At 31.3% G+C, this 23,686-nt stretch overlaps 1 protein-coding gene across 1 annotated transcript; it reads right to left on the bottom strand.

The window, feature by feature from the left end:
• Positions 1 to 177: 177 nt before the first annotated feature.
• On the bottom strand, positions 178 to 22,642 carry LOC143072115 (uncharacterized). The gene is made up of 16 exons (XM_076246917.1): positions 22,518 to 22,642; positions 19,174 to 19,293; positions 17,843 to 17,920; positions 17,305 to 17,426; positions 15,703 to 15,792; positions 15,162 to 15,251; positions 14,423 to 14,536; positions 12,314 to 12,545; positions 11,253 to 11,405; positions 10,475 to 10,560; positions 8,167 to 8,237; positions 7,198 to 7,229; positions 5,944 to 6,091; positions 3,422 to 3,498; positions 2,290 to 2,340; positions 178 to 1,672 (listed from the first exon to the last, which is right to left on the bottom strand). The coding sequence occupies exons 2-16, from the start codon at positions 19,256 to 19,258 to the stop codon at positions 1,074 to 1,076; spliced, it is 2,028 nt and encodes a 675-aa protein (XP_076103032.1). The 5' UTR covers positions 19,259 to 19,293; positions 22,518 to 22,642; the 3' UTR covers positions 178 to 1,073.
• Positions 22,643 to 23,686: the final 1,044 nt, after the last annotated feature.

The following is a 23,686-nucleotide window of genomic DNA, read 5'->3' on the forward strand; positions in this document are numbered from 1 at the left end:
CCGAAAAGAAGTTGAAAGAGTAAAAAGTTCACGGACGTCGGACCCAAAATTTGATACGTTCAATATGAAATCTTTCCATCATATGCCTCAACAGAGAAAAAAACCAGATTTTAATATAAACGAATCGACAAAAAAATAATTTAACAATATACATAATGAAAATTGTTTGGAAAAGTAAACTTTTTAAAAGTAACTTTCTAAATTATGTTTCAGAAAAACTTAAAAAATGCATTTATTTAATTTTTTTTTTTTAAATTAAATTTAATTGTTTTACACAATATACTTTCCAGTATTCAAATAATTGTTTTGTACACTACTTTGTAATGTTTTTCATTGAAAACGTAGCATTGAGGTGTATTTTCCGGAATTTGCCGAGTATCACCGGAATGCCATGTGATAACGTTACGGAAAGGCATGTGATAACAATCGAAGCATGTGATAAACTTTTCATATCAGCCCGCTAAGCACCAATTCGAAAAATATGGAAAAATTCGCTATTATCATACAGTAAAAATCATATGTTATTTAGTCTAAGTATATGATAAATTATGAACTTAAATACAAGGCCATATTATTTTGCAAAAGTTATCCTTGTCCTTAGTCAGATTGAGTTTCAGCCAGTTTAAACTTTGAAGTTTCTTGATAGAAATCAAAAGAATCAATTTTGAAGTTAGACTTTCCCCCAATATAATTCCATTGCTGTTACTTGAATAAAATGTAGAGAATTTGGTCACACTAAACTGAATATCTGAAAGTTATACTAGAGTTTGCAACAGAGGAACATGGACAGCTTTTAGAATTCTCTTAAACAGACTAGACATTTTTTTATTTTGTGGAATGACAATATAAGAATTTTAATTATGGGTAAATATAAGTGTGTTGTTGCATAACTAGACACATTTTTCTCAATTTAACTTAATACCAATAAAATAAACCATAACAATAAATAACTTGCATATCAATACATCACAAAGTTTACAATGATGATAAAGAATAACAATAAAATAATATATAGGACTATTCACAAACTTCAACCATTACAAGTTAATTTAGTCAAGAGACATTATTCATTTCTATGCTTTGGCTGCCTGACACATTTCACATTGTAATGAATTGCCTCCATTTTCATAAGTACATTGTACACAGTTCCACTTTGGTCCACCACCTCCTCCCATACCACCAAATCCTTGACCTCCCTGTCCCATCATTCCTCCAAATCCTTGACCACCTTGTCCCATCATTCCTCCTATACCCTGACCTCCTTGTCCTTGACCTTGCCCCATCATTCCTCCTAGACCTTGACCTCCTTGTCCCATCATTCCTGCCAGACCTTGACCTCCTTGACCCATCATTCCTGCCAGACCTTGACCTCCTTGACCCATCATTCCTGCCAGACCCTGACCTCCTTGTCCACCCCCTAATCCACCTTGGCCCATTAATCCTGCTAAGCCCTGTCCCCCCATTCCAGCTTGGCCCATCATGCCTGCCAGACCTTGTCCACCTGCCCCTCCCTGACCCATGAGTCCTGCTAGCCCTCCCCCTCCTCCTTGTGCCATCTGATTCAGTAAATTCATTCCACCTCTTCCTCCTCCCTGTTGAAGCTGAGCTAAGAAATCCATTCCTCCTGCACCACCTGCCTGTGCCTGTTGAGCTCTCATCTTTTTTTCTTTATCTAAAATGATAATGAGATCATGCAATTATGACTGGAATGGGTGGAATAGTTAGTTATCAAAGGTACCAGAATTATAATTTAGTATGCCAGACACGTGTTTCATCTACATAAGACTCATCAGTGAAGCTCAGTTCAAAATAGTTATAAAGCCAAATAAGTACAAAGTTGAAGAGCATTGAGGACCCAGAAATTTTACTCAAGGCCTAAATATCTTAATAACATATTTTGCAATTTCAAGGGTAAAAGTATGGCTCTAAACATACTATCACCTTCCCATGGAATTTTAATGCAAACAAATTTTAAAATCTAATTGAATTACTAATTATCAACAAGTTTTCATGTATTTTTTTGTCAAAAGACTTTCAAAATTTTACTAGCTTGTTTGTTTTTGTTGATTTTGATCTGTACAAATTACTGCTCAAAGATATACATCTTGTAAACCTTTACCCAAAATGTTTGTACGCAAACATGAAAGTTTGTCAGAAAGATTAACAAACATAAGGATCGACCGATTGAGAATTTTGCTAAATCACCAAATCAAACAATGATGAGGGAACAAAAATCAATAATATGCAAATATTACCATCTTACTTTATAACAGTAAGTAAAATACTTACATAAATTCCACTCATTGGTTCTTAGTTTTTCTTGTTCTTGAACTGACATACCTAGATAAGTTAAAGCAACTTCAATGAATAAGTTACAAGGAAAATCAAAATTGAGTAAAATAATACAAAAATGGTGTGTTAATAAAAAGCATAACAGAAGTATGGTGTAATTTAACCTAAGGATGAATTATAATGGATTCTTATTGTAAGGATTCCTGCTTCAATTTCAAAACTCTCTATTCTTTATATATAAGATCATTTGAACTGAAGTAAAAGATAGATTTAATAGAGTTATAAACAAATTGATATACTAGCTATAGCTCATAGTATTCTAAAGTTATCTTTCTGAAACCAAATTCAACTATGCTCACTCAGAGATAAGTTAAAAGGCACAACTCTCTAATAGTAGTTGCAGCAGGGAACAGTTAAAACTTTCACAGGTATTTCATGGTAAGTAATACATTTGACATCAAAACCACCCCTGTCATATTTTATGTAGGATTTCCCCTGCAAGGGATGTTGACAGAATTATCTTGAAATTCTTCATCAAATAAAGTGAATATGTCAAAACAGGCTTACAAAGGAGTGAAAATTTGTTGTAAGCACTTATATACCCATTCCAAACCATCAAATATTAGATTAGTAATACAAAAGAGCCATTACTATTGTTTAGTACTTCAAGGGAAATAACTCTGAATGCTCAATATTTTTTTTAATATTTTGCAATAACTTTTAGGACATCAGCAGTATTTGAACTTGACCAGTACTTCATTCAAAGGATTATTGTTGCAAAGTTTAAACTTTTATTGTACCATCCAAAAACCATCATACTAATTGAACGTAATTGAAGGGCACAACTATATGACTGTAATTGTTGCAACTGTGGAAGTCAACATTCAACTGCATTTTGTGGTAGTTAGTAATAATGCAAAATCATATGGTACTAAACAAAATGGAAACTTAAATAAAAAGGTTGGGAACAAGCTGTACAGGACAAAGATATGGAGAAGCTGCTTGTAAGACTTTTTTCAGAAAGCATGATAATTCATATATGAATCCTAAATTTGAGCCAATTCTTTAAAGTTAAACATCATTTTCTTATAACGACTTGTTAGAGATTAACATTATACAGAATACTTACGTAAAAGTTGTATTTCTCCTCTTATAGATGAATCATTAACATTAACATACTCCATTTTGTCAAGGTCAAAATTATATCTGTAAAAGAATTTTATATAAACATGTTATTAATCAAAATACAAATAGATTTTGAAAAAAAATATTTTTGGACCTTCAAATTCATTTAAAAATTATGGATGCAAGCTATACTTTATTGTAGTTTTAACATGGGTAGGCATTATATTCGTGATTATTTTTGCCCAAGCGATAGTAAGGGCTAAAATAACACGAATATAATGCCCACCCATGTTAAAACTATAATAAGGTATAACTTGCATCAATTATTTCGATTCTGATTAGAAAAATTACAGTAATTTCTATGTCCGATGTGTATAAGTGTATATTGTTTGTGTAGGCTATTCCATGAACCTCAATCGTTTGTTTGTAAAAAAGCAAATGTCTGGCACTGTAATTTTTCAGAGGGAGGAGTTTGAACATCCAACACGAACAGTGTCATATCTGGTTCAAATATGTAAAGGAGAAGGTCCGGTAAGGACCGATTTTGGCCTCAAATTTCATGTTCATCTGACGAAAGATTTTGATCACTTTTTAAACACTTAAGTGTCTATTTTATTTGCATCAATTAGTTTATGTGAAAGATTTTAACTTATTAAGTCATAAAAAACCCACCGATTCAAGCTGAAATATGAAAAATCTACCAAATATGCCGAAAAATGTCATTTTTCAGATGGTTTTTGTCAAAAATGAAAGTGGCCGCATCCGTGTTCATCCTCAACCTTTATATATATTATGTATTATCATAAAATACAACTTACATTTCAATATTAAGGATGAAAACGAATGCGGCCACTTTCGTTTTACACGAAAACCGTCTAAATTTTAACAAAAATGCTAGAATTGTAAAGATTTCAGTAAGTTAGCATGACTTAATGGTGCTAGTACCCGATTTTTGTGCATTGTATTGTCAAAATCAGCCCAAATTTATGTAGCAGAAGCATTCTACTGTCCAATGAATAACTAAAAGTTTACATTTTTACAATTTTGTAAATCTGCTATATTTTGGGGCCAAAAAGGGGTCTTACTGGACCTACTCCTTTCGGATACAACACATTACAATTATAATAAATGAATTAGAAACAAAATGTGCATCATTTAAAAGTATACAAGTGTTTTAAGTTAATGAAATATATTAAATGCATGCCAATTTAATGAAATTCATTATTCTGCAGTAGTCAATATACACATGTGCAAACAAATTTTATTGGATTTAGAGCATGGCTTTGTTCATAAAGCGAAAGAAGCATGTCATATTAGAATACTTATTTTCATCTATCAACAGGTATGAATTTCAATACAGATCTGCCACTGATAATAAACACCATTTATCATCGTACAGCGGATATAGGTACTAACCAAGCGGGCATGAGCGATTTTCGTCTTACACAGTAACGAAAATCTTTGTTTTGCTTTATCAATATTCAATGTACATTTCTCAACATTTGAAATTCCTGCTCCCAAATAATTTTGGCATCGATTTTTTCCTATTCATAAAAAAACTTTGACATTCTAATAAGAACAATTAACTTGTACATGTGCAAATAGTTGTGAATGTCCACACCAACTTTTAATTTCCATACAGTTGTTGAGACATTTACATGTTTTATCTGAAAGAAACCTAATTCAGGGCAAAAGTAATAGTTACCAATCATAAACCTACCTCTGATTACTCATTCCTTGAAACATTTTGGGTAATAAACGAGTATGAAAATCAAGTTTTTGTGTACGGTTTACAACAACTTAACTATGCACCGTACATAAGGATTTATGTGGTCAGCTAAACACTGTACACAATGCTTCTTTCAGGATAAAATATCGAAAAAATAACATAAAGCAGGCTATCATTTGAACTTGGAATTATTTTTAATTATGGAATTTACATAATTTCTTGTGCTTGCAATTTTTAATGAATTCTATGTGTATTTGGAATTAAAATGTTTTGAGCGGTTCATAACACTTTCTATACAATGTATTTTGTATAGATGGTGTTGTGCACGGCACAGTACATTCTATTGAAAATGTACTATCTTATTTGTAATAGACATTGCTGTGCGCAGCACAGAACATTAAAGCACAGAATAAACATGGAATTTATTAAAAATTTCAAGAACAAGAAATTATGCAAATTCCATAATTAAAAATAATTATCTTATTATCGTTCTTGTTTTGGGAAAATAATGAGACATCTCTAATCATCAACCTACGATCAAATCATTTCTTAAAACAGCAATTTTGTTTAGATTGAAGCACACATTGATATCATGTGAACAAAACAAAGATATTTGTTACTGTGTAAGATCAAAATCACTCATGCCAGATGGTTAGTATCTATACCCCCTGTACGATGATACACGGTGATAAATTAGCGACTTCATAATCATTATACATAAAAATCTTAGCCTACCCTATTCCTTGTTATAAGATGATGACATTACTTTTACTTTAAAAATAAAAGTGTACTCTTACCCTATTCCATGGTGCAAGGTCATGACTATGCCTCTGCGAGCTCTCTGTGTATCTATATGGTTGAGCACTGTATTATTTGCCTCTTCATCAAGTGTCCTCCATTCCGTAGGACTATCGTCTTTAAATTGATACTGTATCACTGTTTCTGCTGTTAAAAAAATTGTATTGATGTTTTAAATTTATGATTCAAATGCAGCATTATCAGTATAACTAGAACACACCCGTGATATCGCGGGTCCATGACTGAATTAAAGTATATAACTATGCGTATGCCTTATTTTAGTATTGGTATTGTCATCTGATAAAGTCGTCTGCTTTCAAAATCTTACTGTTTGAACCCGTCGACCTGGAACCTATCAATTATTGGTAATATTAATAATTTGGAAAACAAAAGGGCCTGGAATGGAGTATTTTTTACTCAACAGTATACAGCAAAATTATAAATCCACCGTTTGGAGGTGAACCTGGTCCATGACTGAATTAAAGTATATAACTATGCGTATGCCTTATTTTAGTATTGGTATTGTCATCTGATAAAGTCATGCCGATTATAAAATGCACAATTTTCATCATTTTCTTTCAAAATCTTATTGTGTGAACCCGTCGACCTGGAACCTATCAATTATTGGTAATATTAATAATTTGGAAAACAAAAGGGCCTGGAATGGAGTATTTTTTACTCAACCGTATACAGCAAAATTCTAAATACACCGTTTGGTGGTGCGCCTGTCAGATGCGGAACGTACAGATAAGGTAATAGGTAACAGGTGAATATACTATTGGTATCGGTGTCGGACTCGATCCGGAACTTCTTAATTATTGGCAATATTAATTACGTGGAAAATAAATGGGCCTGGAGTGGTGTAATTTTTAATCAACACCATTGTACTATATTAATTATATATAAAAGTGAATTCTTTGATTCATCGTTTTTACGTGATGACGGCTGACAAATTGGACCTCGTAATTTTAGTATTATAGATATGCATAAGTATAAAGGTTACAAGGTTACAAGGTTTGACTGTATACCCCAAATCCATGACAATTAGTACCTTGGCATATTTGACTAAAATATTTCAGAGGTTGAAAAACTAGGCAATCCATATTTAATTAATTGATGTCATATGTCTAATATGAAGTTGAACAATTTATTATAATATACATTGTAAGGTATTGTATCAGGAACCAAGATGATTAAGGGGGTGATCTGTCAGACTGGCAGAAAAAACATAATAATTTTAGAAAAGTACTTACTTATACCCCTATTTTTTCTTTCTTCTTCATCACTGAAATTTAAAAAAAAAAACCATTCAACTATAACATGTACAAGTTTAATTGATATAATAAAATTTTTCATTCTTGCTATAACAATACTGGTAAGTAACTTATGGGCTCTGCAAATTCGCGAATTAATGTGTTGTTCATTCACTGGTTAAATATCCCCCAACCCCACACTTTTTTGCAATAGAAAATTAAATCCCCTACCCTAATAGGTCAAACTTTTATGAAATAAAATTGAGAAAGGAAATGGTGAATATGTCAAAGCGACAACCACCCGACCATAGAGCAAACAACAGCCGAAGGCAACCAATGGGTCTTCAATGTAGCGAGAATTCCCGCACCCGTAGGTGTCCTTCAGCTGGCCCCTAAAATATGCATAATAGTACAGTGATAATGGACGTCATACTAAACTCCGAATTATACACAAGAAACTACAATTTAAAATCATACAAGACTAACAAAGGCCAGAGGCTCCTGACTTGGGACAGGCGCAAAATTGCGGCGGGGTTAAACATGTTTATGAGATCTCAACCCTCCCCCTATACCTCTAGCCAATGTAGAAAAGTAAAAGAATAACAATACGCACATTAAAATTCAGTTCAAGAGAAGTCCGAGTCTGATGTCAAAAGATGTAACAAAAGAAAATAAATAAAATGACAATAATACATAAATAACAACAGACTACTAGCAGTTAACTGACATGCCAGCTCCAGACCTCAATTAAACTGATTGAAAGATTATGTCTTCATCATATGAATATCAGGTACAATCCCTCCCGTTAGGGGTTTAGTATCATACTATCATAAAATATATGAGAAGGACATAACCCGTGTCAAGCATTTACACCATTTTAATTTTATAAAATCTCTTTTTCCATGGATTCAAATACCATGTGATGTTAACAGGGGGAACTGAGGTAATCCTGAAGGGTAATTAACTTACATTATTTCTAAGTCAAAGCAGTCATCAGCACCAAATCGGTATCTTTCTCTTGTACCATTTGGCCATTTCACCTTTTGAATATTGAAAAAGATATAAATTTTAATTCAGTCTTGACGCACACAAAGCACAATAGTTCAAAATATATTTATAAAAAAATAATATGTCACTACGTACATAGGTATTAGATTAAAATTTCTTTAAAAAAAATAGTCAGTGTTACTCTAACTTGAACTATCATGCTGTATAAAACATACAATGTCCCTTTAGTATTTTGTAACCCAAAAATAAATCAGTAATTAAAATTCTACTGAAAACATAAACAAGAGGCACACTTGTGCCTGTATCCCTCACCTAGTAAAACAATAGCCAGTTTGCTAATAAGAAGTTATAATTTTGGCAATTTAATCAAATTGTTAAACCTAGTTTCACTAGTTTTTGAGATAACCGCTGAAACTGCAAATAAAAATATACATATATTTCAGGGGCAATAATTCTAAAACAGGCTGACTATTTCTTGTTGTTGTGGATACTTTTGTTTCTATAATTTTATGTTTTACTAGCTCCTTTAGTTTTCATATTAACAGCCAGCATTGCTAAAACTTGGAGAACAATAGTTTTAATGATAACAGTCAATAACTCTGAAAATGGGTATAAATCTACAATTCAAGGGCAATAACTCAATATAGCATCCTCAGATTTTTCAGAAATTTTTCATCTAGATAGGAGTTGCCATGATGATCAATTTTGTAAATTTCACCAAATGACAGGCGACGTGTGATGGAAAAACAGGTATCAGATCTATAAATGTACAGTAGAATTTATGTTAAGGAGGCTCAAGGGTACAAAAATTTCAGCAAAAATTTAAACATTTTTTTTCATTGCAAATTCTAATTATTTTTGTATTTATTGTACAAAAATCAACCCAAAAAATCAATTCATGTTGGCTCCAGATGACTATTAAAATGTACATATCATTGAAAAATTATCTCCCTTTGGTTAAAACCAAATGTCATTTATTTGCATTTAAATTTAAATATCTGCTTTTGCTCATCTGTTACACATATTTTTTTATTATCTTTTAAAAAAAAAAGCTGTACTTCAGGGGGCTTGAAATATCTTTTTTATATAATATAGGATTTCGCTATATTTTTTATAAATGAACTTTATCATATACTTAAAAAATAAAATAAAAAAATGGGTTAACCATTCATTTAACTTTACAATCTGCCTCCGAAAGAAGCATACATTTTTGTTAATGTCCTTTTTTCTGTTGAACTAATAGAAGAAATAGAGGTAATATCTTAATAAAAAAAGAACTAAATTACAAAGATCGCTTAAATTTTACTGTTATTTAGTTTATGTCCAGTTTATTTGAATACAATAATAACAAGAATGTGTCCTAAGTACACGGATGACCCATCCGCACTATCATTTTCTATGTTCAGTGGACTGTGAAAATGGGGTAAAATCTCTAATTTGGCATTAAAATTAGACAGACCATATCATAAGGAACATGTGTACCAAGTTTCAAGTTGATTGGACTTCAACTTCATCAAAAACTACCTTGACCAAAAACTTTAACCTGAAGAGGGACAGACGTACGAACGAGCAAAGGAACAGACAGACGAACGGACAGAAGAACAAACGAACGAACAGACGGACGGACAAAGGAATGAACAGAAGGACAGACGAACAACAGACGCACAGACCAGAAAACAGAATGCCCATAAATGGGGCATAAAAAAATATAGGTCACTAATGAGTTAAACAGTATATTTCAAAACTATTGAAATGGCATTTTTTGCACCAAAGGGAAATAATTTGGAGCTTTTTCAATGATATAAACTTTTAAAAGTCATCTTGGGCCCGAAATTGATTTCTATGGTTGATTTTTGTACCATATCATAAAGTAATAACTAATAGTATAATTAATAAAATTTGTAATGAAAAAACAAATGTTTAATTTTTCACTGAAATTTTTGTACTCTGTAATGTCTTTTTTCGTATATACAATTTTGCCTCCTTAAACTAAACTATTGTTAAATTTAAATGATTTCTGTAATTTAGTTTGATATTTTCACTATTTCTCCTATTAGTTCAACAGAAAAAAAGTACCTTTTCAAAAATGTATGCTTCTTTCGAAGGCAGATAGTGAGCTTAAATGAACGGTGAACCCATTTTTAAAATTTTATTTTTCTATTAGAAAAATCCTATATTAAAAAAAAAAAAATTTATATTCGCGAGCCCCCTTAACTGAAAAAATGTAACACTTACTGTACAAATAACCAACTGTTTTGAATCTACTTACTGTAACCCATTGTTTTGCATGTTTCCTTACAACTATGCCTATTGATCTTCTACCTCCATCTTCATCACCTTTGTTCCAATGCACACCTGAAAATATATAAAATTTTAAAATATTTACTCTGATATTTTAAGGATTTAATGAATTACATATATACACAACATATATAAAATTTTAAAATATTTACTCTGATATTTTAAGGATTTAATTAATTACAAATATATACACAACATATCATCAGGCAGCATAACCAAGTATTTCTACTCTTATCGTTACTTTTTTTTTATATTATCCTTAAATTGATCCTTAAATTGACACTCATGTCAGTTTCTTCACTTTCTGCAACTTTAAATCAGGCTGTTGGTTTTCTCCTTTGAATTGTTCCACATTTTGTCAAACCAGGTTGTATAGCTTACTATATACCCATTTTGCTGACCTATAGTTGTGAAATCCTTCTCTATTTGTTTTTTTGTTTTTTAGGTGAATAGTTGTTTTATATGCAATTATCTCTTTATTCGTATATACAATGTTTCATAATAGTTGATTCAAGAGATATAAGGTACAGATGTTTTATTAATAAGTAGAAAGAAAAGTTTAGCCAAAAATGAAAACCAGAGGAATCATTTAAACGGGACAATGAAGAATATGCTTATATAACAGTAAAATCAGATTAAAAATATAAGTGTTTAAGATCTTATGTATTTTCTTATGTGACAAAAAGACAGAGCACAAAACAACATGTATTACATCAGACTGCAACACTACATTTCAATATATATACCTCTGATTACACGGCATCCTGTATCAATATAACCTGGGATGGTCATGTCTATCTTTCTGTATATATACATTTTGTCGACCTCATGGTTTTCTGTTTCATACTTGTAAAAATGAATCTTGGTTGGTTTTTCATCCCATTTTACAACCATGGTATCTGAAATAAGAAACACATGCAGCATAAAGTTTATTTGTGCCATAAGTAAACAGTTGGGTAACTTTTTTTTATGTTTGCTTTGTTGTTGGGTTGCCATCTTAATGGCAACTAGAGGCTCTAAAGAGCTTGTGTCCCTCACCTTGGTCTATGTGAATATTAAACAAAGGACACAGATGGATTCATGACAAAATTGTGTTTTGGTGATGGTGATGTGTTTTAAGTTCTTACTTTACTGAACGTTCTTGCTACTTACAATTATCTCTATCTATAATGAACTTTGCCCATTAGTAACAGAGGAAATTGTTTTGTAAATATTTACAAAAATTTACCAAATTAATGAAATGACTAAAAAGGGCAATAACTCCTTAAGGGGTCAACTGACCATTTTGGTCATGTTGACTTATTTGTAGATCTTACTTTGCTGAACATGATTGCTGTTTACAGTTTATCTTTATCTATGATTGGATTCAAGATAATAACCAAAAACAATAAAATTTCTTTAAAAATTACCAATTCAGGGGCAGCAACCCAACAACCAGTTGTCCGATTCATCTAAAATTTTTAGAACAGATAGATCTTCTTTTGATAAACAATTTAACCCCTATGTTCTATTTTATAGCCATGGCTGCCATCTTGGTTGGTTTGCCGGGTCACCGGACACATTTTTTAAACTAAATACCCCAAATATGATTGTGGCCAAGTTTAGTTATATTTGGCCACGTAGTTTCAGAGGAGAAAATTTTTGTAAAAGTTAACGACGACCGATGACGGACGCCAAGTGATGAGAAAATCTTTCTGTTCTGTTTAAAAGTAGCTTTTGAGTATTATGAATATTAATGGATGTAGTAAATTTTGTTAATAATTTGCTAAAAACACTTTTCCTTATTTATCATATATCTATATATTACTTCTCTTGCAATGAGCAACCACTGTTCCATTTTTATATGGCTCTTTATGTGTGTCTTTAAATTTGGATCCTGGTTTCACTCTTGTTCCAATTGGTGGAAGACGTGAGAAGAATTCAGTTGGATAAAGGGTCACTCTGTAGTCATCATCATATTCAGGTGGTGGTTCTTGTTCAAACAATTCTTCTGGTACCTCAAACTTATATCTGTCACGTAACAGTGTACTTATCTCTGCCTGTTAAAAAAAACCCAATGGCATGATTTCTGTTAATCAAAGAGCTGATAGCTCTGAGGTGGAAGAAGGTGAATAAAAGGTAACTTGAATTACCATAAAAGCAACCCCACTAACCCAGCCTGCTTTGTTCCATTATCGTTATGACATATTCTTTTTCTTCAAACAAGAATGTGTCATAAGTACATGGATTTCCCATCCGTACAATCATTTTTTATGTTCAGTGGACTGTGAAAATTAGGTAAAAATTTGGCAGCAAAATTAGAGAGATCATATCAAAAGGAACACATGTGTATTAAGTTTTTAAGTTGATTGGATTTCAACTTCATCAAAAACTACCTCAGCAATAAACTTTAACCTGAAGCAGGACAGACAGACAGAGCAGAAAACATAATGCCCATAAATGGGGCATAAAAATAGTAAGACTTGTTACATACCTGCTAACTTTTGAAAGTTCAAATGGGTGCTTTTAATGCGCAACAACAATTTTAAAGGTTACAATTTTTAGCTAAGTGCACGATCTGGATTGTCTAGAAAAAGTGTCATATTTGTATGATGAACTTACATGCCTTTTTCTTAAGTCTGTTTGCATGATTCTAGTTATTTAATCAGTAGAAAAGATGAACTTGTAGCTAGCAGACCAGGGTTTATTTTCTTGTGTAAGAATATTAGATGCTTGTTGAAATTTCCAATTTTGAATTATGCACAAAGATTGACCTTTAACAGGTTGGGAACAACACTCCAAATGAGGGGTAACCCTCCTTGGAAGTACATTACAACCCACTGTAAAAAATGAGCACCTTTATATTCATAATATTTGATGAAACTTTTCCCCAAGAACTATGCATCTATCAAGTATTAAATTGTCAAAACATGAATTTTCACGATTTTACAACTAGATGAAAACAACACAAGTTCAAAATATATCATGTGAGAATAATCTTCAGAGAAAACATTTTTGATTGGCTTATTAATTGATCATGAGAAACACAGAATTTGATTGGCTGAACACGATTGTCTCACAAGGAACATGTTTTTTTTATAGCTTTTTAACGATACCCTTAATATTAATAATTTTTAATAAATGCAACGAATTATTATAAAACCTCCTTGATAAAAGAGTAAAGAGAATGAATACAGGGCTATACGGGCGAAAGAACTCAGGACGAACAGACCAAGGACGAACATGTAAACAGGGCGAGTTGTCCCGATACCCAATTCACACATGCGTTATACAAATATCTACAGTAAAAACATCTGGTTACAAGTAAACAAATGTCGTTCATGTAGATGAGAGGAAATCTAATAATTTATATAAATAAAAGGGTACATATTTACTATAGTGATTGTCTATTAATCCTAATTTACAAATTAAATGATTCAGATGCTTAATTATGTTAAAATCGTTGTCAGGAATCAAAAGTTGTTATGAAATTGTAGTACACAGAAACGAATGCGGCATACGGAGATTTAATGATTTTAAAGTCTGCACCATTGGCCTTCAGAAGACTTGAAGTCTTCTTCCACCAAAAAATATGCAGAGTCCAATTCAAAGGGGGAGGGGACTCAAATATTTAACTTATATAATTACATTAAATCTTTTGTACAAATTAAGCATTTCAACATATCATGCTTTACATGGGAAGCAGTCATTTTTGTCAAAGTAAATAACAGCTTCATTTGGCAAAGGAAGACAACTTATGTGGAGAGTGTAATGCTTCAGGTAAAATTGGTTATTGCCGAATAGATTATCAAGAAATTAAAATTTTGCAGTAGTTTGATCCTTTGACCTCTTAACCGTTTTAAAATTTTAATCATCTTAAAACTAACGAAGAATAAAATATCTTTAAACACTTTTTATTCATTTGAAAATTAATTACCATATCAGTTTTGTTGAAGTAGTCATACTCAGCTGTATGTTTGTATATTAGTTCCTTTACATTGCCTCGGTTTTCCTGATCTCTTAATTCTGGTAGCATCTTTCCAATTATTGTCTGCAATAAGTTTCATATATTTTCTTGAAATAAATGAACACTTTCAAAACAAATATATCATCGGTAGCAATTTTACAGCTACAATGTAAAAAGATCTGTAAGTATCATTTATAAAGAGATGCAATACTTGTACTTATCTTAATTAATGAAGGGCATAGATGGGGGGAGGCAATACATTTTTATGTTAACCTGTTTTTGCCTTTTTCAAGGTGCTGTTAACTGTTATCTGAGATAAATTAAAACTGTTAACTGTTTTTAACCCACTGTGTTAACTGTTATCAGCATTTTTGCATTTGTTGTTAACTGTTTTTGCCAAAATCAAGGTGATGTTAACATGTTAACAGACCCCCTATTGTCCCCCTCATAGATGATCAAGAATCTCCATGAATACCAAATAGGCATATATAGTTTGGCAAATACTAAAGAAAGGAGGATAAAAAAGATATATATGCTTGTGAAAAACTATGAATTGATAATATATAAAGAAATTCATTGATTTAAATAAAAGAACATGAAAAAACACTTTCTGCTGTCCAATCAAAGTTCAAATACTTATAAAACAAGTGAATATGTAAAATATGTAAAAAAACAAATAATGATGGCAATGCCACCTATACCAACTTACCTGGTATAAATAATATCTCCCAACATGTTTTGACCACAATGCCTGACCAAACTGTCCTTTTCCTTTCTTGGTAAACTTTTTGAGGAATCTCTGTAAAAAAGCCAGCATATCTTATTGAGTATGAATAATTTTAATTTTGTTGATAACATTTTTATGATATCTAATCTAAGGTAATAGATATCTATATTATATTTTTCAATGTAAAAAAAAAATGACCATGAGTCAAAGCACAACTTTTAGAGAAAAAATGCAAGAAAGCAAATGTAAGAAGTTCCCAATTAAAAAACTACTATGTCTGGAAATATATTCCTAATAATTTTCTCTCTTTCCTTTCCTAACATTATCAAATAAATGCATGAGAAATATCAGACAAGCAGAACTATCATTCAGATTTGTAATGATAATTTTATCCACAAAGTAAATTTCTGTCCCTTCCATTGCCACAATTGCCCTCATATAAGCAATTGCTTCTCTGGAACTACTTGTGAAAACATTCTGTTGAAAATCCTTTTTTCACCCAATGATTATCTTAATATATTACCTCCTCTGAGTCCATTCCTATTTCTACAGCTGTCAAGATAAATTTCTCCCTTAATAAATATGGCATAAATTTCATTATTCTATCCTCAATCTGAAAAATAGTATAAAATAGATTTTTTATAGTGTAACAGCATGTCAATCTGTAAAGTTATACAATATATTTCAAATGACCAAAGCAATAATCATTATATTTTTTCATTCTATGTAAATTAATTCACTTTTAATTTATTTGCTATCTCTTAAAGAAAACAAGTTGTGTGTTTACCTATATTAAACCAGATGCTCCGCAGGGCGCAGCTTTATACCACTGCAGAGGTCGAAACCCTGACCAGTTGGGGCAAGTATGGACACAACATTTAAGCTTGAAACAGCTTTGAATTTGGATTTTGATTAAAAAGTTGACACAACATAGGTTTCTGACACAGAATAAATGTGTTTTATGAACTTAAACTTAAAAATTTTAAATTGGACATTTACCTATTATGGTCCAATATCCAAAATCTCAATACATACATGGTTAGATTCAGCATATCATAGAACCCTAAGAATTCAATTTTTGATGAAATCAAATAATATTCAATTTTAGACCCTTTAGACCTCAATGTGGACCAATTTTGATAACAGGGCCCAAATATTAAAAATCTAAATACATGGTTAGATTCAGCATATTGAAGAACCCCAAGAATTCAATTTTTTGACAAAATCAAACAACATTTAATTGTGGACCCTTTGGACCTTTAATGTAGACCAATTTGAAAACAGGACCAAAAATTAAGAATCTAAATACACATAGTTAGATTTGGAATATCAAAGAACCCCAATAATTAATTTTTTGATGGAATCAAACAAAGTTTAATTTTGGCCCCTTTTGGCCCCTAATTCCTAAACTGTTTGGACCAAAACTCCCAAAATCAAAAAAAATCCCAACCTTCCTTTTGTGGTCATAAACCTTGAGTTAAAATTTCATAGATTTCTATTTACTTATACTAAAGTTCTTGTGCAAAAACAAAAAAAAAATGCTTATTTGGGCCCTTTTTGGCCCCTAATTCCTAAACTGTTGGACCAAAACTCCCAAAATCAATCCCAACCTTCATTTCATAAACCTTGTGTTTAAATATCATAGATTTCTATTTACTTATACTAAAGTTATTGTGTGAAAAGAAAAGGTCTTCGAAAGACAATGATGACGACGCCAATGTCATACCAATATATGACCAAAAAAAGTTTTTGCGGTCGTATAAAAAGAAATCTGATGGCACAAAAATATGAAACACATCTAGAGATCAACATTATTATAATAATAATGGTCTTCAACAATGAAAGGATGTCTTTACAAAATGTTCAGTTCTAAAACAGCCATAGTATAAGACAGGTTGTGATTAAATTAAACAAAAACTATCAAATTTAAGCCATATACAACAAATTCTGTAAACACCCAAAAACCCCAACGTGACAAGGTTCCTAACTAGAGTATATTTTCATATCAGTAAAGATCACAGTGAAATCTGAGTTAGATGCTTACTAACACTGTTTTTTTATACCACAAAATTGTAATGTTTTTTGTTATTTCTGTGCAATTCATCTGAAAAAAAAGAATATTTACCCTTTCTAAATCAGCCTCATTTTCACAATTACTAAGAAAGTTTATCTCATCTGTCACATTGCCATCAGAAACCATGACTACTCTTACACCATGCGTTCTTCCATTTATTGTGCACTTCTTGGCTGCAAAACAGAAGAAATTTTTATAAAGGTCCCAGTAAATAAACTACACAGAGAACAATACCTATTGTATTCATTCAATAGGACAGGTGAACTTACAAAAGTTTAAATTACCTTGGTCAGATGGAGATGGCACTGTGGAAAACATTCATTGGGTTCACAATAATATAAAAGAAAAGTAAAAGTAACTGAAGTTGTGTATATTTCATATAGCAATTCACAAGTAAAATGTTTTAAAAAAAGGTATGGTAACCTATAGTTGCTTACATCTACATCATTCAAACTCTGGTGGGTAGTTCTTTCTTTTTTTTATATATACAAAATGATTGAAGGATACAAACAAAACCATATTTTCAAGAGTTATGTCCCTTATGGAAAGGACAGTGTTTTTTTTAAATTCAGTATCAAACAAAACATACCTTTCTTATGACAGTAACAAAGCACACCCAGCAAGGCACTCCATAGATTTGTTCTACCAGCACATACATCTATATTATCTGTCAAAAGTCATTTTTAAATAGAAATGAAATAAACAACAAAATTAGGACACAAAGATTAATAATTCAGATGAGATAACAATCATTTGTTTATATATTTGTTACAAAGTATGAGTGAATTTCTTTTTTACAATTTTAGGATAACTTAACTGTATATTACGTAAATTATTTAATTGCCTGTTCTTACTGTGAATTATCTCTAAGCGATGCTGTTTACCTTTACCTATTGTTCAACCAGATGAGATTGAGTCTACCTGTATAATTTTTTATTCATCAACCCAACCCTACAGCATGCATTTTTGCTGAAGCTTTACTTCACTTAGGGTTTTTCTATGATACAATTACTGGTAGAGAAGAGAAAGCTATTTGTTATTCCAATGAAAATTATGACATACAGAGGGTGGACCATTCATAAAAGTAAGTTTATTCCTGTCACAATCTATAATGTTTGTACCAATACAGGTACCACATATTTAGTGGCTTTCAGTATATTTGCTTGTTTTGAATGTTGTTCTGCAATAACTGTTGGCATTAACCAGAATGTGTACAAGTTCAGGAAATGAATCTACAATTTTAGCTAATATAGCTCAATTGAACTTTATATGAGCTCAATTATGCCATCAAATATTATCTCCCTTGACAATTTTTCAATAATATTTTTAGTTTTTTGCTTGTTATTTGCAAGTGTTTTTTGAAACATTTGAAATGTTAAGGAAGTACTCTAGAAAGTAATAATGCATATTTATTTTTTTAACTCTAACTGTATAACAAAAATCCCCCCCTTAAAAAAAAACAAAGATAAAATAATAAAATTGTACACATAAATATTTAACTATTTATTTCAGACTTAACTTCCAAATATTGGTCATCTGGTGGAGAGTTGTCTCATTAGCAATCATACCACAATTTTTAATTTTACATGACAGTATAGTTATTTCTTAAATCTACATTGGCTAGAGATACAGGGGGAAGGTTCAGATCTCACAAAATATGTTTAACACCACCACATTTTGCTCTTGTCCCAAGTCAGGCGCCTCTGGCCTTTGTTAGTCTTGTATTTTTTTATTAATCTTAGTTCATTTATATGTTTTGGAGTTAAGTGTGACGTTCATTTTCACTGAACTAGTACACCATTTTATTTAGGTGCCAGCTGAGGATTTTCTCGCTGTGTTGAAGACCCATTGGTGGCCTTCAGCTGTTGTCTGCTCACACTTTATACAAAACAAAAAGTAAATACACAAGTCTATACCAACCTAAACATTCTCGAATGAGTGAGTAATCATTTGTAAACTCATGTAATATACCAGCATGTGATCCAAACTCAAATACTCCAACCATCTCTTCTAAATTATACTCTGTCGCTGTTTCTATTTCTGTAAAATGAAACTAATATTATCAAGTAGCTGCATCCACTATCTGTCAAAATTTTTAAGAAAGATGGAGAAAAAATGTGAATAACAGGGGCGTAGATAGGTATCAAATCAACTGTAGGCACAAATTGGCAGGGGTCTGGGGCCGCTTAAGGCCCCCTGCAGGTCCAGGGCGGGGGTTCAGGGAGGCAAAGCCCCCCCTCCCCGACAGAAAACGGTTTTCAGCATTTTAGTTGCATAATTTTGTGTACAAAAATATCATATTTACTGGTTTTTATCATGATAATATTCATGAAGAAAAGTTCGAAGAATTATGAATAATTTTACATTAACACGTCTTGAATTAACGTAGTAGTGTAGAGTGGGGCGCACAATTTCGCCGTTTTATGATTTTGAGGTGTAAAAACTTCAAAAGATGGCTGAATTTGGAGAAATATGCAGTTAAATTGTATTTTTATAACAAATATGAATATTCTTTACACTTAGACAACCAGGTGCTCCGCAGGGCACAGCTTTATACGACCGCAGAGGTCGAACCCTGAACAGTTGGGGCAAGTATGGACAAAACATTCAAGCGTGATACAGCTCTGAATTTGGATTGTGATCAAATTTTTGACATTACATGGGTTTTTTTTTACACAAAACAAATGTCAAGATTTTACAAATCAATTAAAGATTTCTTCTTCAAACTTTTTAAATCTAAAATTAAATAGTTGACACAGCATGGTTTCTGACACAGAATGAATGTGGTCTAATGAACTTAAAAGTTTTTTTTTGCCTTTGAGCAATTCACTATGCTGTTGAATATTAATCCTCTCAAAAAAATGTTTGAAGAAATTTTCTTTTTATTTATGAAATCTGAAATTTAAACCCCCCCCTTTTTTTTTCACATCCCTGTTTCCCTTTTTCCAAAACTGATATCAATTCAAATTTCTAATGGAGTTTGCAACAATAACTACTCTTTTAAATACATCATAAAATATTAAAATGTAAAATAAAGTGCTTGTTATCACTGAATGGTAAAGATTGGTTGGTAGTAAAAGTGAATATATACATTGTTTATTGTATAAAACAATAAAAAAAACTTCATCAGCAACATTTTATATTGGCAAATTTCCAATGAAGTTATTTACATAAAGTTATTGGCAAATAAAAATAGAAAATGACATCATAGTCATGTCTGGCAAATGTCCAACATACATTATCTAAAAACATTTTAGATAAGATAAGGAAAAAAAGCTTCATCAGCAACATTTTATATTGGCAAATTTCCAATGAAGTTATTTACATAAAGTTATTGGCAAATAAAAATAGAAAATGACATCATAGTCATGTCTGGCAAATTTCCAACATATATTATCAACTACTATTCTATACAAAGAAAGATAACTCCAATTGAAAATTAATTGCTATTGCACAATATCGTGCAATTAGATATTTCTTGCTATTGTGCAATACTGTGCAATTGAAAATTTCTTGCTATTGGACAATACTTGATATGGAATCCTGATTTGGACCAACTTGAAAACTGGGCCCATAATCAAAAATCAAAGTACATATTTAGATAAAGCATATCAAATAAGCTCAAGAATTTAATTTTTGTTAAAATCAAACTTAGTTTAATTTTGGACCCTTTGGACCTTAATGTAGACCAATTTGAAAACTGGACCAAAAATTAAGAATCTACATATACACAGTTAGATTTGGAATATCAAAGAACCCATTTATTCAATTTTTGATGAAATCAAACAAAGTTTAATTTTGGACCCCCATTTGGACCAACTTGAAAACTAGGCCAATAATTAAAAATCTAAGTACATTTTAAAATTCAGCATATCAAAGAACCCCAAGGATTCAATTTTTGTTAAAATCAAACTAAGTTTAATTTTGGACCCTTTGGACCTTAATGTAGACCAATTTGAAAACGGGACCAAAAATTAAGAATCTACATACATAGTTAGATTCGGCATATCAAAGAACCCCAATTATTCAATTTTTGATGAAAACACACAAAGTTCAATTTTGGACCCTTTGGGCCCTTTATTCCTAAACTGTTAGGACCAAAACTCCCAAAATCAAACCCAACCTTCCTTTTATGGTCATAAACCTTGTGTTAAAATTTCATTGATTTCTATTTACTTATACTTAAGTTATTGTGCGAAAACCAAGAATAATGCTTATTTGGGCCCTTTTTTGGCCCTTAATTCCTAAACTGTTGGAACCAAAACTCCCAAAATCAATCCCAACCTTCCTTTTGTGGTCATAAACCTTGTGTCAAAATTTCATAGATTTCTATTAACTTAAACTAAAGTTATAGTGCGAAAACCAAGAAAATGCTTATTTGGGCCCTTTTTGGCCCCTAATTCCTAAAATGTTGGGACCAAAACTTCCAAAATCAATACCAACCTTCCTTTTGTGGTCATAAACCTTGTGTTAAAATTTCATAGATTTCCATTCACTTTTACTAAAGTTAGAGTGCGAAAACTAAAAGTATTCGGACGACGACGACGACGACGCCAACGTGATAGCAATATACGACGAAAAATTTTTCAAATTTTGCGGTCGTATAAAAATGAGGCACTTACCGCAAAGGATAAAAAAATGGACAACGATTTAAGGCCAATTTCCTGAATGAAAAACAGGATTTCAAAGAAATATGTCTTAGTAATTCTTTGACTGATTGCCCTTAATTTCAGTCCTTTACATCTTTGAAATGTCTGCTATTCATCTATAATGCAATTGATTTGATAAATACTGGTTAAAGCTGCAGTTGTTTGGTTTAAAATAGATGTGGAAAAACGGTGAATATGTGTCCCCCATTGACCAAACATTAGGAAATTTCAAACACCCTTTAATCTAACTATTCAGATGATTTGAAAAAGACAATGATATTCATGATATTAAGCATTAGAATTAAATTTTTATTTTTTTAATTTTTTTTTTCCAAAGGGGGTATAATCGACAAATTTATGTATAGGCACGTGCCTAGTCGAGCCTTAGGTAGCTACGCCCCTGAATAATATTCTTTTATAAGAAAAAAATTGATGGCAGACATACAATGCAATATACTGACTTCTAGATGTCTTTAAAAAAAAATTATGTTGCTGGGTTTCTTCTCATTGACAACATCTTCTTTTATTAATATTTCTTCAAAATATTGCATACCATCTTTATTGTTACAGTGACAGCATTTAATTTCTAATAGCTTTTACATATAGGTATCATACCATCTAAAAATTCATTAACAAATTTTCTAGTTTCTAGCAAGCCACCAGGTCCTGTACTATATGATGTATCTAACAGTAGTAATGTATATAATCCTTTAGGTAACTGTTCATTCTTTTACTGTCCACTAAAATAAAGATGCATATTTGAAAGTAGAATAAAAATTGTTTATAACATGCATTTCAGATTTATTAAAAAACATTTATAATCCTCATACAAGTTTAATTAGAACAAAATGTATCTTCAAGGTAGGCAATTTTGTGTTTTAATACAAACATTATGTTGTTTGATCTCCAAACCATATTGAATTCTGCTTTCAAAATGTAATATCAATTGTATTTCCCAAAAGCATATCCTGTCGAGTAACTTGAATGCCCTTGCTCTCTTTTCCATTGTGGAATGACTTGAAAGGAAGATAACTTTCAAGTATGTAAGATTGATTTGTCTCATCAATAAATATGAAAATACACTTCTTAAACGTTCTGCATTCATTGAAAAGGATTTGCAAGTAAATATCCTGTTAATTATTATCTTTTTTTTTAAGTTTTCAAATTCAGCATAATAAACTATCTCGATCCCCACAGGTCTAAATCAAATTTTTTATTTAATATAGGATTTTGCTATATTTTTCTATAAATGAATTTTATCTTATACTTTATAGAAAAATGAAATAAAAAAATGGGGTCACCGTTCATTTACGCTCAGAATCTGCCTTCGAAAGAAGCATACATTTTTACAATATCGAAATAAAAAAGAACTAAATTACAGAAATTGCTGAAATTTTACAATTATTTAGTTCATGTACAGCTTATTCGAAAACAACAATTAAAAAATGAAAGTCATTTTTGCACCAAAGGGAGATAATTTGGAGCTTTTTTTCAATGATATCTACATACCACCTTAGGCCAACACGAATTGATTTTTTTGAATGATTTTTGTACCTTATGATAAGGTAACAACTACTAAAGGTAATCAATAAAATTTGTAATGAAAAATAAATGTTTGATTTTTTTTCTGAAAATCTTGAACCCGCCTAGCCACTAATATATATAAAAGTTTGAGATAAAAGTACACTGTAAAAAAATTTTGGTAATGAATTTTAAAGTAAAGAAGTGATTTGGTCCAGCTGAAAAAGGTTAAAAATTAGCATTTCGGAAGCTGTCAAAATATT

Source organism: Mytilus galloprovincialis, chromosome 4 (genome assembly GCF_965363235.1).
Source record: "Mytilus galloprovincialis chromosome 4, xbMytGall1.hap1.1, whole genome shotgun sequence".
In the NCBI taxonomy this organism is placed as follows: domain Eukaryota; kingdom Metazoa; phylum Mollusca; class Bivalvia; order Mytilida; family Mytilidae; genus Mytilus; species Mytilus galloprovincialis.

Bases quoted from the DNA above. Each gene is read 5' to 3' on its own strand.
- LOC143072115 (XM_076246917.1), bottom strand. From the start codon at position 19,258: ATGGTTGGAGTATTTGAGTTTGGATCACATGCTGGTATATTACATGAG. The intron at 15,793-17,304 runs GTAAATATTCTT...ACTATTTTTCAG, and splicing joins ATGAGGCTGATTTAGAAAGG to ATTGAGGATAGAATAATGAA. The intron at 14,537-15,161 runs GTAAGTTGGTAT...AACTTATTGCAG, and splicing joins GGAGATATTATTTATACCAG to ACAATAATTGGAAAGATGCT.